The 16,115-nt window shown below is 35.0% G+C and overlaps 1 protein-coding gene across 9 annotated transcripts in view; it reads left to right on the top strand.

Annotated features, from left to right (window-relative positions):
• WRN (WRN RecQ like helicase) overlaps positions 1-16,115 on the top strand; it is a 154,894-nt gene that overhangs the window by 100,988 nt on the left and 37,791 nt on the right. For all 9 annotated transcript variants that reach the window (XM_064585580.1, XM_064585576.1, XM_064585577.1 and 6 more), the window contains 4 exons: positions 1,550-1,731; positions 6,001-6,102; positions 6,388-6,480; positions 11,895-12,036. In XM_064585580.1, the coding sequence (XP_064441650.1) occupies positions 1,550-1,731; positions 6,001-6,102; positions 6,388-6,480; positions 11,895-12,036 (519 nt within the window). The remainder of the gene's footprint in view (positions 1-1,549; positions 1,732-6,000; positions 6,103-6,387; positions 6,481-11,894; positions 12,037-16,115) is intronic.

The following is a 16,115-nucleotide window of genomic DNA, read 5'->3' as shown; positions in this document are numbered from 1 at the left end:
TTTTCTTCTTCTTTCTTCCTCTCTCCCCCACCCCTCTCTTTCTGTCTGTCTGTCTTCTATTCTTATCTTTTTTTTTTTTTTTTAAGATTTTATTTATTTATATGACAGAGAGAGACAGCGAGAACAGGAACACAAGCAGGGGGAGTGGGAGAGGGAGAAGCAGGCTTCCCGCTGAGCAGGGAGCCCGATGTGGGACTCGATCCCAGGACCCTGGGATCATGACCTGAGCCGAAGGCAGACGCTTAACGACTGAGCCACCCAGGCGCCCTGTCTGTCTTCTATTCTTATTCCATCTTAATACATTTTTTTTTTAAGATTTTATTTATTTATTTGACAGAGACACAGCATGAGAGGGAACACAAGCACGGGGAGTGGGAGAGGGAGAAGCAGGCTTCCCGCTGAGCAGGAAGCCTGATGCGTGGCTCGATCCCAGGACCCTGGATCATGACCTGAGCCGAAGGCAGACGCTTAACGACTGAGCCACCCAGGCGCCCCTTAATACATTTAATAGCACTTTAATTTTTATTGGTTATACACACACATAGTTTAAAGAACCAGCTACTTCTACAGTGCTTAAAATGAGAACATCAGCCCCTCCTTCTTTCCCCACTTTTGTCTCCTATTCTCATCTCTTTTGGTTTATTCTTTTGGTGTTTACCACTAGATCTTGCAGTGATTTGCTTTTACTCTTACCACTTAGTTTTCATTTATTAGATTTAGGCATTGTCTATTGACTTCCCACTTTGAGGCATGAAAGTTTAGCTCCCTTTCACACCCCTTCCTACCCTCTGCTCACTCTGTTTATGTATTTCTAACCCGCTTTCCTCCCAACATTAACATAATTTGGTTAGATCAATATATATATTCAAATATTATATATTTACATAATTATTTCTCTGTAAATGCTTTTTATCTCTAAGCCATGTAGTATATTATAGTTACTTTTATTGCACATCTTCTTTTATTGTTAATACTTTAAAAGTTTTTCTAATTTTTTGTATGTTCTTATCATTAATTCTTCCCTAAAATTCCCCCCAATCATGTAAGTCTCATTTCAGTATGCTCATATATGTTAGATATCTACCAGTTTTATCCTATTTTAAAGATGCTGAGTTAAATTCATGTTTCATTTTACCATCTTTAATGAGAAGTTTCCTTCCATCTTGGAATTATGCTAGAAAATATTAAGATACTGGACAATCAGGTAAGGACTCTTGAAACTTCATAATAACACAAAGTCTCTTTTAATAAGTATTTTAAGAGCCTATTTTGTGTCTTGTACTCACTCATAGGTGTTCAGAGAGACCACTTTAGTTGCTATTTTTTATAGGGATTAAATAAAAATCCTATTTTAGGGTTCCCAATCCCTAATTTGTAAATTGGGCAGATAATCTTTTGATCTGTAAGTGATTGGTTGAAATTATATTAAATTCAGTTTCATGCCAGGGAGTTTAGTTAATGAACTAATTATTACTCTTACCAAAAGGTAAAGATGTCAGGTTTTGGTTCTGCTACATATTTGTCAAACTATGTTGTTATTTATTCTCAGTGTGTCGTGGCTACCATAGCTTTTGGAATGGGCATTAATAAAGCTGACATTCGCAAAGTCATTCATTATGGTGCTCCTAAGGAAATGGAATCATATTACCAGGAGATTGGGAGAGCTGGCCGTGATGGACTTCAGAGTTCTTGTCATGTACTCTGGGCTCCAGCAGACATTAACATAAATAGGTAAAAACATTTATTGCTTTCACCCTTGCAGATTTCTTTCTTTCCATATAAGCCTGGAAAGTATTTGAAGCTGCATGCAAAATTTCAAGTAATGTGTATAAGTGCATTTAAGACCAAAACAAAACAGAGGACATCTAAGAACCTTTGTGGTAAGAACCAGAGGAGATGACCTAATTTCAGCTGTACTTCATTGAGTGTGAAGAATTAACTAAATCAGGAGTATGCTGGGAATGGAACATGGATCCTGTGGGTGCTTTCCTAATATTGTGCATGGACAAACTGTTTTTTTCTCCCCAGGTCCTCTCAAGTTTCGATATGTCTTCAGCCATAGTTTTCTTTAGATACTGTTTATTTTCTTATTGGTTCTTTCTTTTTTTTTTTTTTTTTTTAAAGATTTTATTTATTTATTTGACAGAGAAAGAGACAGCGAGAGCAGGAACACAAGCAGGGGGAGTGGGAGAGGGAGAAGCAGGCTTCCCGCGGAGCAGGGAGCCCGATGCGGGACTCGATCCCAGGACCCTGGGATCATGACCTGAGCTGAAGGCAGACGCTCAACGACTGAGCCACCCAGGCGCCCCATTGGTTCTTTCTTCCTGTGCTTATTCCAAGTGACTTTTACCAATCCCTATTTGAGTCTCTTTACCATTTGTTTCTTTTGTTAGTTCTATGAAAGCATGCAAGCTGTCTTTGACTGTATGTGAATAATCATGTTGCACTGTACCCATTCACTGTACTGATTGACTGCCATGAAAAAAATTAAGTGTTTAGTGTTTAAATGTAGGAAGAGATCATTCTACTTAAACATGAAGCAAGTCTTTTATTGGTACTTAAGTTCTATGAGATTTATATTGGAAAGGAAAACTTCATCTTGCAAAAACTTTAGGGGCAGGGTAGCAACTGATTCCTCCATCCATAGGGGGATAAAATCCCAGGAAAAAAACTTATATATGGTAACTAATGGAGCTGTTCAGATGAGGTATTTTCAAAATGCACATCCATGTTGCTGAATAAACTGAGCTCTTGAATGGACATATTAGCTCCTATTATTAATATGATGAGAGTACCTATCCATACAGTTTTTATTTTTATGCAGCATTCAGCAATGTTTTGTTTTGAATGCCCACTATATTTTAAGCATTATGCTCTATGCTGGGGATACAATGATAAATAAAAACAGATATGGTACCTGTTCTTAGAGAGCTTAGTGTATAATGGAAATGGCATATCTTAATCACAGAATCACACAACTGTGGATACATAGGGTTCATTTTACTGTTCTCTACTTGTGTTTGACAATTTCAATAATCGAAAGAGATTTTAAAAGGGATCATGCAAATCTGTGTAAAATTACTGCTGTGTTAAGTACTATGAAGGAAAGTTGCATTGGGTAGTAAGTATATAATAGGATGTATTTATCAAGTTAAAAAGTTCAGGTAAGTCTTCCTTCAAGAATTGATAGGGTGAGTTGAGATCTGAAAGAAGAATAGGGATTAATTAGGTAAAAATGTTTGGTATAAATTTTAAGCTCTTCCTTTTAAGAACAGTGGTAGCTTTTGTTTCTTAACATAGTCAATAAAACCATCCCCCTTAAACAGAACAATTATTGTTTTTCTTTTGACTGTTGTGTTTTTTATAAACTAAAATAATTGGGATAGAGCACAGCTATATCTGATACTATTAAATTTGGGATTGTATCGAACATATGTTGATTCCCACCAATTCTGATTTATTTATATATTATCCTAAAGGTGCTGAACACTTAACAGCCTGAGTTTTATACTATGACTTTGCAGGTTCATCAGTAGATATACTTGCTGTTTATCTGCATCTCAGAAGATACTTTGTATGGTTATCTCAGTAAGATTTCACAAGAAATATTAGTGAGTAGTAATCGAATAATGGTGCCAGGAACCCCGTGCTTGAATTTTAGTATAGACAGGTTGTTCTTTGCATCCATCCTAAGGGAAATAAACCTATAGGGTTAATCATGATAAAAAAGAGTTCAGCGAGGATTTAGGAGAGATCTGTGTCATCCTTGTGACAAATCTCTTCTATTGGAAGAAACAAAGTTTGAGAATAAATGGGGTTGCTGGTTCTCAGTGAAAAGATTACTGTAATTCATAAAATTTTTAGAGGGTATCTTATGCTAGAATGCTATGATTGAGAGAAGAAACTTGTCCAGTCATCAGTGTCAATGTGTAATTTTATATTTCTTATTGCAGAAGCTATACGACCAGCAACGTCTCAGTGTCTGCATTTGCTGTTATTTTAAACAGTCAAACCCAATAGTTATTGTAACCTTTTTTAAAGGGAATAATTTGCAAGTTAGTTTCAATTTAATAAATCTTCCAGCTGGTTCCATCTATTTTTATTTATGGATTGCTTTTAGAATTTTTCTTCTTTTTCAACTTATTTTTATTATGTGAAATATTGTACTTTAATAGTCCCAAAAGTAGAATAAATATTTACTAGATTGGCTTTTAGACACTTGTAATTTTATTTTTTCAGCTTTGTTACTGACACTGATAATGAGAACATTAGTTAAATGTAGGTCATCTGAACCAAATATAAGGGAGGCTATAGTACTTGGAGTGTAGATGTTTGTTTTCTTTGTTCTTTCTGAGGAGGAGGTGAGCTAAACAAACAAAGCAAAAAAAGAACTACAGTTGATCCTTGAACAACATGAGCATTAGGAGTGCTGACTCCCCCACGCAGTCAGAAATCTACATATAACCTTTAACTCTTCCAAAACTTAACTACTAATAGCCTACTGTTGACTGGAAGCCTTATGGATAACATAAACAGTAGATTAGCACTTATTTCATATGTTATATCTATTACATACTGTATTCTTACCATAAATAAGCTAGAGAAAAGAAAATGCTATTTTAAAAAATCATAAGAAAAAATACATTTACAGTACTGTACTGTATTTATAAAAAAGATTCACATGTAAGTGGACTGATGAGGTTTAAACTTGTGTTGCTTAATGGTCAACTATAATTTTTAGGCCATGGGCTAGGAAGAATGAAATCAGGAGGAACTAGAGTCAACAGTTGGAAGAGACTTTTAGGTAAATTATATGGGAGGTCATGGTGGTTGGTGGTGTCAGATCAAAAGGTTTTTGAATAAGGAGTCATTTGTGTGTTCAGAGTTACCAGAAGTCACTTAACTGGATTCCCTGTTGGTGTCATGTTTGAGAATTGTACAGAGGTATTTTTATCAGTCAGAAGTTTGCATAGTCAAAGGTGAGGATCCGTTTTAATGAGGATCAGTATTATCAATTAGATCTTATATGCAAACATTGTTTTCTTTTGAAATATCTGAAATCTACTCAACTCAGACTTCTGTTTATTCTTGAAAGAATTCTTGGAAAGACGTGCACAGCTATTGGGAGATTATCATCATCTTCTGATATCTGATATTGATGGAATTTCTTCACAGTAGACTAGAATTAACTTTTTAAAAACAAACAAACATGTCTTTAGTGCTAACAATTTTAAATAAATTCAGTATTATGGAAAAAATCAGTTATAATTGTTTGAAGGAAGAAATTAATTCTGATGTTTTATTGGTATCCCATAATAGAATATAGTACAAAGGGATAGTTTTAGGGGCATGAGAAATCCTCTGAAGAGCAAATAGGGATGAAGGCTCATACTTGGATTATGAGCCTCTTTCAGTTTGTTTTTAGTTTCTCAGATAAAATAACCTTTTACTGGGAAAATGTAAAAATTCATATATAGTGGAAAGATTGCCAAAAAGCATGTAGCATATAAATCAAAATGAAAAACTTTAGGGTTTATAATAATTTTTTATTATTTTTATTTTTATTTATTTGGCAGAGAGAGATAGTGAGAGCAGGAACACAAGCAGGGGGAGTGGGAGAGGGAGAAGCAGACTTCCCATGGAGCAGGGAGCCCGATGTGGGGCTCGATCCCAGGACCCCGGGATCATGACCTGAGCCGAAGGCAGATGCTTAACGACTGTGCCACCCAGGCGCCCCTATAATAATTTTTTAAAGGCAGCTAAAAAATTGATGCTTGGACGTAGGTATAGAATTCTTTCAAAAGTAATTTTCATAAAAGTCAGAAAAATGCTTGTGGGGGCATTGACTGGAAAGGGACATGTAACTTTCTGGGATGATAGAAAATTTTTTTTATCTTGGTAGAGGTGCTTTATATTATGAAAAGTAAACAGTAATAAATGTAAAAGTAACAAAATCGCTAATGCAATTTTATAAATTCCTGTGATATTTGTAATTGACAGGCACCGCCTTAGTGAGATTCCCAATGAAAAGTTTCGATTATACAAATTACAGATGATGGGAAAGATGGAAAAATATCTTCATTCCAGAAGGTGTAGGCGAAAGTATGTATTACTTGTTTTATATTAATTAATAACAGATTTATGAATGGTGCTCTTTTAAGAAAAAGTCTTGCAAAATAATTAGAAGTACTTAGAAACAATATTTTGTTGGTGTTACATATGTGCTGAATTTTTAAGGTGACTTTCCTTGTGCCTCAGTAAACTGAAGCCAGATAATGAGATCCCAGGTCAATCAATTAGTGATGATTTCACCTCATTATTTTCAGCAATGATTTTAACATATATGGTTTTGTTCTTTTATTTAATTTTAAATTTTCTCTTGGGTAGACTCATCTTGTCTCATTTTGAAGACAAACAACTACGAAAGGCCTCCATGGGTATTATGGGAACTGAAAAATGCTGTGATAATTGCAGGTCCAGGTAAAGATTTTTTCTTCTAAATGGAGATTCTAAAAGTCTTTGTTTCTCTTCCTTTTCAAATATGTATATATTTTTTTAAGTAGGCTCCATGCCCAATGTGTGGCTTGAACTCACAACCCTGAGATCAAGACCTGAGATCAAGAGGCAGATGCTCCACTGACTGAGCTACCCAGGCACCCTGCAAATAATTTTTAATTGAGTTTTTGTTGAATGATATGTATTACAGTTTTAAAAAACAAAATAATGAATTTATTTAAATAGCAGACAAAGCAGACAGTATTAATTTGCTTTACAAATAGATAAACCAATAAAATGGACCTAAATCTAAATATATCAATATTTATATTAAGTATAAATGGTCCAAAATCACCATCTAAAGGCAGACATTGTTAGAATTGGTTTTAAATATGCCCCAACTAGGAGCGCCTGGCTGGCTCAGTCAGAGGAGCATGCAACTCTTGATTTTGGGGTCATGAATTTGAGGCCATGTTGAGTATAGAGATTACTTAAAAATAAATAAATAAACTTAAAAAAAAAATGACCCAACCATATGCTGTCTATGAGAAATCCACAAGTATAATTATATAGGTATAACAACTTAAAATAATAGGATAACAACTATATACCATGAAAACACTAATCAAAAGAAATCTGGAGTTGTTATTTTAATATCGGACAGTGGAGACTTTGGAGAAAGAATACTATCAGGGTTAAAGAAAGACATTACATGATAAAAAGGTAGTTTACCAATGAATCACAGTTCTCCAGACACACACACACACACACACACACACACACTTACACAGATTGATTTTAAGGAATTGGCTGATGGCAGTTGTGGGGGTTGGCAAGTCTGAAATTTGTAGGGCAAGCTGGCAGGCTGGAAAGTCAGGCAGGATTTCTGTCTTAATAGTCTTGAGTCACAATTCCTTGTTCTGCAGCAAACCTCAGTCTTTGCTCTTTAAGGCCTTCATTTGTTTGGATGAGACTCACATTATCAAGTAGTCTGCTTAAAGTCAACTGATTGGAAGTGGCAATCCCACCTACAAAATATTTATAATAGCATCTAGATTAGTGTTTGACCAGACAACTGGGCACCATAGCCTAGCCAAGTTGACACATCAAGTTAACCATCATATCCAAGAACACATAACCTAAATGTGTATATACTTAACAAAAGAACTGACAGAATTAAAAGGAGAAATACAGAAATCCATAATTACAGTTGGCGACTTCAACATCTCTCAGTAATTAATGGAACTAGTAGAGGAAAATCAGTAAGAAGATAGAAATGAATAGGACTGTTGACAAACTGGATCTAATTAACTTTTATAGAACACTCCACGCAACAATAGTGGAATAAACATTCTTCCCAGGTGCTGATGGAATGTTCACAAATGTAGATTATATTCTGGGCCATAAAACAAACCTTAATACATTTAAAAGAATTCTGTTCATATGGAGTGTGTTTTCTGACTATAAAGGAATTAAACTAGAAACCAATAACAGAAAGGTATCAGGAAAGTCTCCGAACACTCGAAGATTAAATAGCACACTACTAAGTAACCCATGAGTCAAAGAGGAGGTCTCAAGGTCAACTGGAAAATATTTTGAGCTGAATGAAATGAAAATACAAAATGTATGGGATGCAGCTAAAGCAATACTGAGAGGGAAGTTTAGAGCATTAAATACTTACAATAGAAGAAAAGTTTCAAAGCTGTAATTAAGCTTCCACCTTAGGAAGCAAATAAGAACAAAGTAAACTAAAAGGAAGCAGAAGGAAGGAAATAATAAAGAGCAGAAATGAAATAGAAAACAGAAAAACAAAAGAGAAAAACCAAAGAACTCAAAAGCTCATTCTTTGAAAAGGTCAATAAAATTGGTAGAAACTTCTAACAAGAAAAAAAAAAGAGGATACAGAGATTACGAATACCAGGAATGAAAGGAATTTCACTACAGGCCCAATAGACATTAAAAGAATCATAAGGAAACACTATGAATAACTCAGTGCATGTACATTCAGTAATTTAGAGGAAACAGACCCAATTCCTTGATAACCTCAAACTAACAAAATTCAGCCACAATGAAGTAGATAACTTGGATAGTTGTACGACTTTAAAGAAATTAGATCTGTTAAAAACCTCTGGAAATAAAATTCCCTAGCCCAAATGGTTTAAATGGCAAATTTTACCAAACTTTTTAAAAGAAGAAATAATACCAATTTTACAGTGTGATCCCATTTATATGATATTCTCTCAAAAGTAAGACTATACTATAGGGATGAAGAAAAGATCAGTGGTTGCCAGAGTTTAGAGCGAGGTGGAGGGTGTGATTACAAAGGGCTAGCACAAGGGACTGTTTACTGCGATGGATTTGTTGTGTGTCCTGATTGTGATAGTAGCTGATTGTGGGGGTTGGATGAACCTATGCTTATGAATCAATAGATGTGTTTAAATTCGTAAAACTTTACATATGCACAAATACACAGTCAATTTAACTGCATATTAACTGAAAAATAAAAACAAATGATATAACTAGTTGAGTTAGCTATACCTAGGCATGGTAGCTGTGTTACTATTAGACAAAAAAATAATTACTAGGGATGAAGATGATCTCTGGTGACAAAAAGTTGCTTCTCTAAGAGGACAGAATTGTTCTATGCACCTCAAAAAAACCCCAAAACTCTACAAATATATAAAGCACAAACTGTCAGAACAGCTGGAAGAAACCAACAAATCCACCATTAAAGTAGGAGAGTTTGATATAATTTTTGGTTATTGTTAGGTTAAGCAATCCAAAAATGAGTAAGCTGTAGGAAATTCGGTCAACATAGTAACAAGTTTGATTTGCCACACACTTGCTATTTAGAACCCTATACTAAGCATTTAGAACAATGTATCTCAAACATTTTCACTTCATGATCCACAAAGCTAATATAATATCTATATAGCACACTAGGCTATGTACTACTCGGGCCCGGGTTCTGTCCAGAACCGTGATTAACTATACAGCACCCCTGCAGTCCAATAGCAGCACACTGGCTGGGAAGCGCTGAATTAGAGACTATGCTTCTCAAACATACGTGAAACATTGATAAAAATTTGACCCTGTGTTAGAGCAGGGTTGGCAAACTGTGGCTTGTAGACCAAAGCCACTTTGCTGCCTGTTTTTGTGGATGAAGTTTTCTTGGAATACAGCATACCCTTTTGTTTGTATATTGTCTGTGGCTGTTTTTGCAGAGTTGAATGCCCAGTAGCTGTTACACAGAGACACAAAACCTAAACTATTTGCTGTCTGGCCCTTTACAAAGACGTTTTCTGGACCTTATACTAGACTGTAGCATTGTCGCAAAAGTTTTCAATGTATTGGTATTAAACACACCACTTTTTCTGATCAGAATGAAATTGAATTAGAAGGAAATAAGAGGATAAACAAAGAAAGTTCTCATTCGTTTGGGAATTAAAAATAACACTTTTTAAAAAATTTATTTTTTTTTGATGTAGTGTTCCATGATTCATTGTTTGCGTATAACACCCAGTGCTCTGTTCAATATGTGCCCTATTTAATACCCATCACCAGGCTAACCCATCCCCCCACCCACCTCCACTCTAGAACCCTTAGTTTGTTTCTCAGAGTCCACAGTCTCTCATGGTTCATCTCCCCCTCCAATTTCCCCCCCTTCATTTTTCCCTTCCTACTATCTTTTTTTTTTTTAACATATAATGTATTATTTGTTTCAGAGGTATAGGTCTGTAATTCATCAGTCTTACACAATTCACAGTGCTCACCATAGCGCATACCCTCCCCAATGTCTATCACCCAGCCACCGCATCCCTCCCACCCCCCACCACTCCAGCAACCCTCAGTGTGTTTCCTGAGATTAAGGATTCCTCATATCAGTGAGATCATATGATATATGTCTTTCTCTGATTGACTTATTTCGCTCAGCATAATACCCTCTAGTTCCATCCACGTTATTGCAAATGGCAAGATTTTAGTTTTTTGATGGCTGCATAATATTCCATATATATATACACACACACACACACATACACACCACATCTTCTTTATCCATTCATCTGTTGATGGACATCTTGGCTCTTTCCATAGTTTGGCGATTGTGGACATTGCTGCTATAAACATTGGGGTGCACGTACCCCTTCAGATCACTACATTTGTATCTTTGGGGTAAATACCCAGTAGTGCAATTGCTGGGTTGTACGGTAGCTCTATTTTCAACTTTCTGAGGAACCTCCATACTGTTTTCCAGAGTGGCTGCACCAGCTTGCGTTCCCACCAACAGTGTAGGAGGGTTCCCCTTTCTCTTCATCCCTGCCAGCATCTGTTGTTTCCTGACTTGTTAATTTTAGCCATTTTGAGGTGGTATCTCATTGAGGTTTTGATTTGGATTTCCCTGATGCCGAGCGATGTGGAGCCCTTTTTCATGTGTCTGTTGGCCATTTGTATGTCTTCTTTCAGTTACTCATAAATCAAAGAGAATCAGACTGGAAATTAAAAACATTTTTAGAACTTTAGTGATGATTACAATAATATACATTAAAACTTGGAAGATACAGCAGAGGTTGTACTTTGTGAGAATCTGATAGCTTTAAATATTCATACTAGAAAAGAAAATTAATGAGCTAAGTATCCTATAAAGAAGTTAGAATAGGAGGATAAACCTAAATGTAGTCTTTCCCCCCAAAACATATTATATCTGGAATATCGACTGTATTCTTACTGCTATTTCAAAGCTATTTGTTATAAAGACAGTAATGGAATTAGGTAGTTGAACTGTATTAGTTGATTTTCTCTAAGGAGTCCTTTTGTTCTCACCCAGCTTTAAAGAATTCTCATTTGTGTTAATGATAATTCCAAATCTACCTGAAGGATGGCTTAGGAATGTAACTTCCAAGTGGACTTAAATGAGGTGCACTTTATCTTTATGTCATATTTTACAGTCATCCGAGTTTAAGCTAATAATTTATTGCATGGGAGATTCGGTTTTTAAGTTACTTTTTTTTGCAACAACCTTTTTCTCCCATTACAACCTAACCCAAAAGTCCCGTATTTATATAATCAGTTGAGTGGAGCTTTTCAAGCTATACTTCTGCATTCTGCTTGCTTGAATCTCCCTACTCTTCTGTTTATGGTCCGAGATACCTCCTGTGAAATTTGGGTTCCGGGGTACTAGGGTCGAGAACCATCAACATAACATACAAAGCTATATTATGGTTTATATTTCATGTTTTACGTACTTCACATGGTCTTGGCTGTAATGAACTTTATTTGTTAGCTTATGAAGCAGTTGGCATATTTGAGATTTTTTTTTTACTTGGTTAATTATTACATGAAATCTTTTTATTTCTAAAGGTATATGCCTAAGCTAAGCTTTCTATCATATTATTACTTAGATTGGATACTTGCTCTTCCATTGATGACTCAGATGATACATCACAGGACTTTGGTCCACAAGCCTTCCAGCTATTATCTGCTGTGAAAATCTTAGGAGAAAGGTTTGGAATTGGGCTTCCGATTTTATTTCTCCAAGGATCTGTAAGTATACCTGTGAATCACCTTTATAATTCTTCTTGCACTCCTATTACACTTTTCTTCATAAATTTGTTGTCTTAGTATTACAGCTTTGGCTTTAGATGAGTTATTGGAAAGTCAGAGAGCCATATTAAGTTCCAATTAAGCACTGCATTCGTTACTTTTGACAAAACTTACATGTTACCACATGTACTGCTGTTTTCATATTTCAAGTTGATGTTCAGTTCTGCACTTCATTCTAGAAGCATTGTATTAGCTTATTAGATTACAGTTGGATAAATCCCTAAACTGGGGGATCCCTAAACTAGCTCATTAATTTTCTTAGGATAATCAAGAAAAGTTAGCTTTCATTGTATCAGGAGATAGGTGGAACAAAATTGTCTCTTTTGGTGCCCTGGAAAGTAGTAAATTCTTTGAGCAAAACTTTAATTCCGTGATTATTTGTAAATGTCTAAGTTCAGTAACAATATTTGGCAGTATAGTTTTCTTCTTTTCTGTTTCTTATCATCTTATCGTATTTAAAATTCCAAGGTTTTTGTTTTGTTTTCTTTTGTTTTTGGCTTTACCATTGAATAAATAGCGATAGTCAATTCAGCTACTTTTTTTTTTTTTTTTTTTTTTTTAGTGATTAGCATTCCAGAATTATGCTAACATTTGCAAGTACACTTTGAGTAGTCATGACCCTTACAGTCTGTAGTCCTTTTGTTCATATGATTTTATTCCTGGTTTAGAAGTCTGTAAAGGAGAGCCAAGTATTATGCATTGCTATTAGTTGAATAAACCAAAGTGGGAGGTAGAATCCTTCACAAATATGTATATTTATTAAAAATATACTTAAAAGTAGAGATTAATATTCTCACTTTATATGTAGAATTTAAAAAATAATTTGGTAACCATTTATTTGTTAAATACTTGAATGCTTCATGTAAATATTTTCTGAGTTTTTATCTTGTTTAGAAAGGGACATGTTAAGTTACTTGTGAAATATTTTTAATGAAATATTGAAAACATGTTAACTTTTCGGGTAGTGATGTTTTTAGATTCTGAATGGAGTTTAAAATACTGTGTATTTTTATTTTTTGGGTTTTTTCCCCCAGCCCCGCTATAATTTTGTTTTTAAATCACCAGTTTGATTAGAAATTTAATAGTGTTGCCACTATTAATTAATTATTTAAGTAGTATTCCAAGTTAAGAAACTTGGTTTTAGCTGCTGAATGCTACTATCTTTTTTTTTTTTTTTTGCTAGTATCTTTTTTAAGGGATAGATTTAAGTTTAATGGAGAGCTATGAAAATTTCTTCTGTCTCTGTCATCTTCAAAACCTGTGTATCCCAGTTGAATGTGTAATTTATAAAAATTATCCTTGTTTTAATTTGGTATAAGCCAGCAGTATCCAGTATCAACAAATAAGTGTAAGTGGGCTCCTACACAAACTTGAACTGGCCACAAGAGGGATCAGATTTCACCTATTATTTGAAAACCAAATCAGACCGCTTATACTGACAGTCTCTTTTGGGAGTCTTCAAATTAAGAAGTTTATTCTTTGTGAAATTTTATACTACCCTTGCTAGATAAGGGTGTGAAACTTTTCAAAAAGTACCACTTAACAGAAATTTGTAGGCATTAACTACAGGGAAAATAAGGTAATTTTTTTCCCCTTCCATTTCAGTGATCTTGGTATCTATTGGGATATTGTTTTAAAAATTATAATTGTGATTCCTTTAGGAATTTAGTAAATCGTCCACCTTAACTAATTTAGGAAAAATTGATATCTTTGTAGATAATTTTGATCTGTAAGATGATAAATATATTAAACTGAAAACAGAGTTTTAAAGAGATAATATTTGTACATATATATAAGAAATATAATGTGATTCTCCTTTCTTACACAAGATTTTTCTAATAGTATAAACAGTTTTGCGGCCCATCCAGGTATTTGTGAATGGAGTTTAAAATTTTGTTTTTAAATAGCACAAGTTTAGTTAGAAATTAAATAGTAGAAATGTTGCCTAAGAAACTTTGGTTTAGCTGTCTAAGTAGCTCACCACATAAATATTTTTAAACACCCTGTATGAATAAGTGGTAAGGTATGCAATTATCATTTTCTGGATTAGAAAACAGAAACACGGTACTTAATTTGCATAACCAGGATGTTAAGGGAAACCTCATTTCTGATCATATTATCAAAGTGCTCAGTCTAGTCATGGCTCCAGAATTAGGTAATACTTTTGATAAAAGATGCTTTGACTATGGGCAGACTAGAAAACTACTGGTGGTTTTAATCACCCTTTATAATTTTCAAAGTATTGAACAGGAGGGGGTTATCCCTTTAATTTTCTGGATAAGCTATTTTGTCTGATTGAAATATATTCAAAGAGATAATTATTTTATCTTTTGATTTTATTTTGCACTTAGAATAAAGCCCCGGAAGTGACTTTGTTAAGCCCTGAAGGGGTAGCTGTGAGCTTCTTTGGCTTGTAGGAACTGGGAAAGAGACAAAAGAAAAGAAGTTAAAATGTAAACAGAAACTGTGGGCTTGTTTCACAGTTTAAGAACATAGAGATTTAAAACTTGAGAGTTGGGACGCCTGGGTGGCTCAGTCGTTAAGCGTCTGCTTTCGGCTCAGGTCATGATCCCAGGGTCCTGGGATCGAGCCCCACGTTGGGCTCCCTGCTCAGTGGGAAGCCTGCTTCTCCCTCTCCCACTCCTCCTGCTTGTGTTCCCTCTCTCACTATATCTGTCTGTCAAATAAATAAATAAAATTTAAAAAATAAATAAATAAAACTTGAGAGTTAGAGCTCATACCAATTTTTTCCACTAGTTATTAAACATCTTTTGTGTGTGTGTGTGTGTGTGTGTGTAAGGCACTATGTTTTGTGGGGAATCCAAAGCCTGACTTACATGAAACTCATCCTCTAGTACGGAAGGTGTTACTTGGGAAGAAATAGTATAGTGTAGCATTGAAAGAGGTAAAGGACATAGGAATAAATATAAGTTCTGGAGAGAGTACTTGTTAATAGACAGGAAATTAGAGAAGTCTTTGTGATTCTATCAGTATCACTGGAGCTTTCTTTTTTGTGGGAGATACAGTAGATTTTGGCATTCAGAGATGGAATGAGGGAAGAAAGGTGGAGGGGAGTGTGGCATTCCTAGCAGAAAGAATTACCACACAAAACAATTGTGATTCTTAGAGAAGTTACTTCAGACAAGTGGCAGATTTGTTTGTTTTCTCTATCAGATAGAGGTTCAGAGATTTTGCTTTTATCAGAAAGTGTTACTTTGGGTCGGTCGTGGGTTCTAGCCAGTCTGCTCTCTTTATTCTAACACTTATCTATCAGTTAGTAGGTTTCCATATTCCTTGATATGCCAATTTGGTGCTCCTTATTGTCCCAACCTGATTTTTAAAAGAAAAGAATGAGATAATTTCCCTTTTTGAGTGTGTCCCATGGAGGTGTAGACTCCTAGAGCGAAAGGACCATTTATCTCTATCACTTTATTTGACAGTGGTTGATACTGAATCCCTGAAAGTTGGAGGACCTGCCTAGGTCATACTACTTTGTGCCAGAATCAGGATAAGCAAGCAGCTTTCCTGAGTACTGGTTTAATGCCCTTTGTTTTCATTATGCTGTTCACATGCAGTTTTACATTTTTATTTTTAGATTGAATGATCTAGAGATACTAGAATGAATGAGACTGGTAAGGAGTGGGTCTGTAACATGTGCCTTCCTTAAAACCAATGCCTAAATCCCTATATTCTCTATAGCAGCTTTATGGGCATGGTGATTGCCTTGGAAACAAGACAGTGTAGATTTATTCACACAGTATACAGTATTTGCAATTATTGATCATGAGGGGAAGGACAATTACTCCCTTCTGATTAGAGAAAAATCTCATTGCTTCATACTAGTAAATGTGTTCATTCACTTCAGGTTTTGTGGGGTTTGTTTGTTTGTTTGTTTGTTTTCTTATGAAAGGAAAGGCTAGAAGAATAATTTTAGTGTTGAGATTGCTAATAAGTACCAGTTAGGCAATTTAATACCTTTGGTGTTACTAGTTTGCAAGCAATAGAATCTCCTACTACAA

Source organism: Mirounga angustirostris, unplaced genomic scaffold, assembly GCF_029215605.1.
Source record: "Mirounga angustirostris isolate CCGP_5_RB_7025 unplaced genomic scaffold, mMirAng1.0.hap1 SCAF_2, whole genome shotgun sequence".
NCBI classification, from domain to species: Eukaryota; Metazoa; Chordata; class Mammalia; order Carnivora; family Phocidae; genus Mirounga; species Mirounga angustirostris.
The sequence above is the reverse complement of the archived record's forward strand: the minus strand, read 5'-3'. Positions and strand labels throughout refer to the sequence as shown.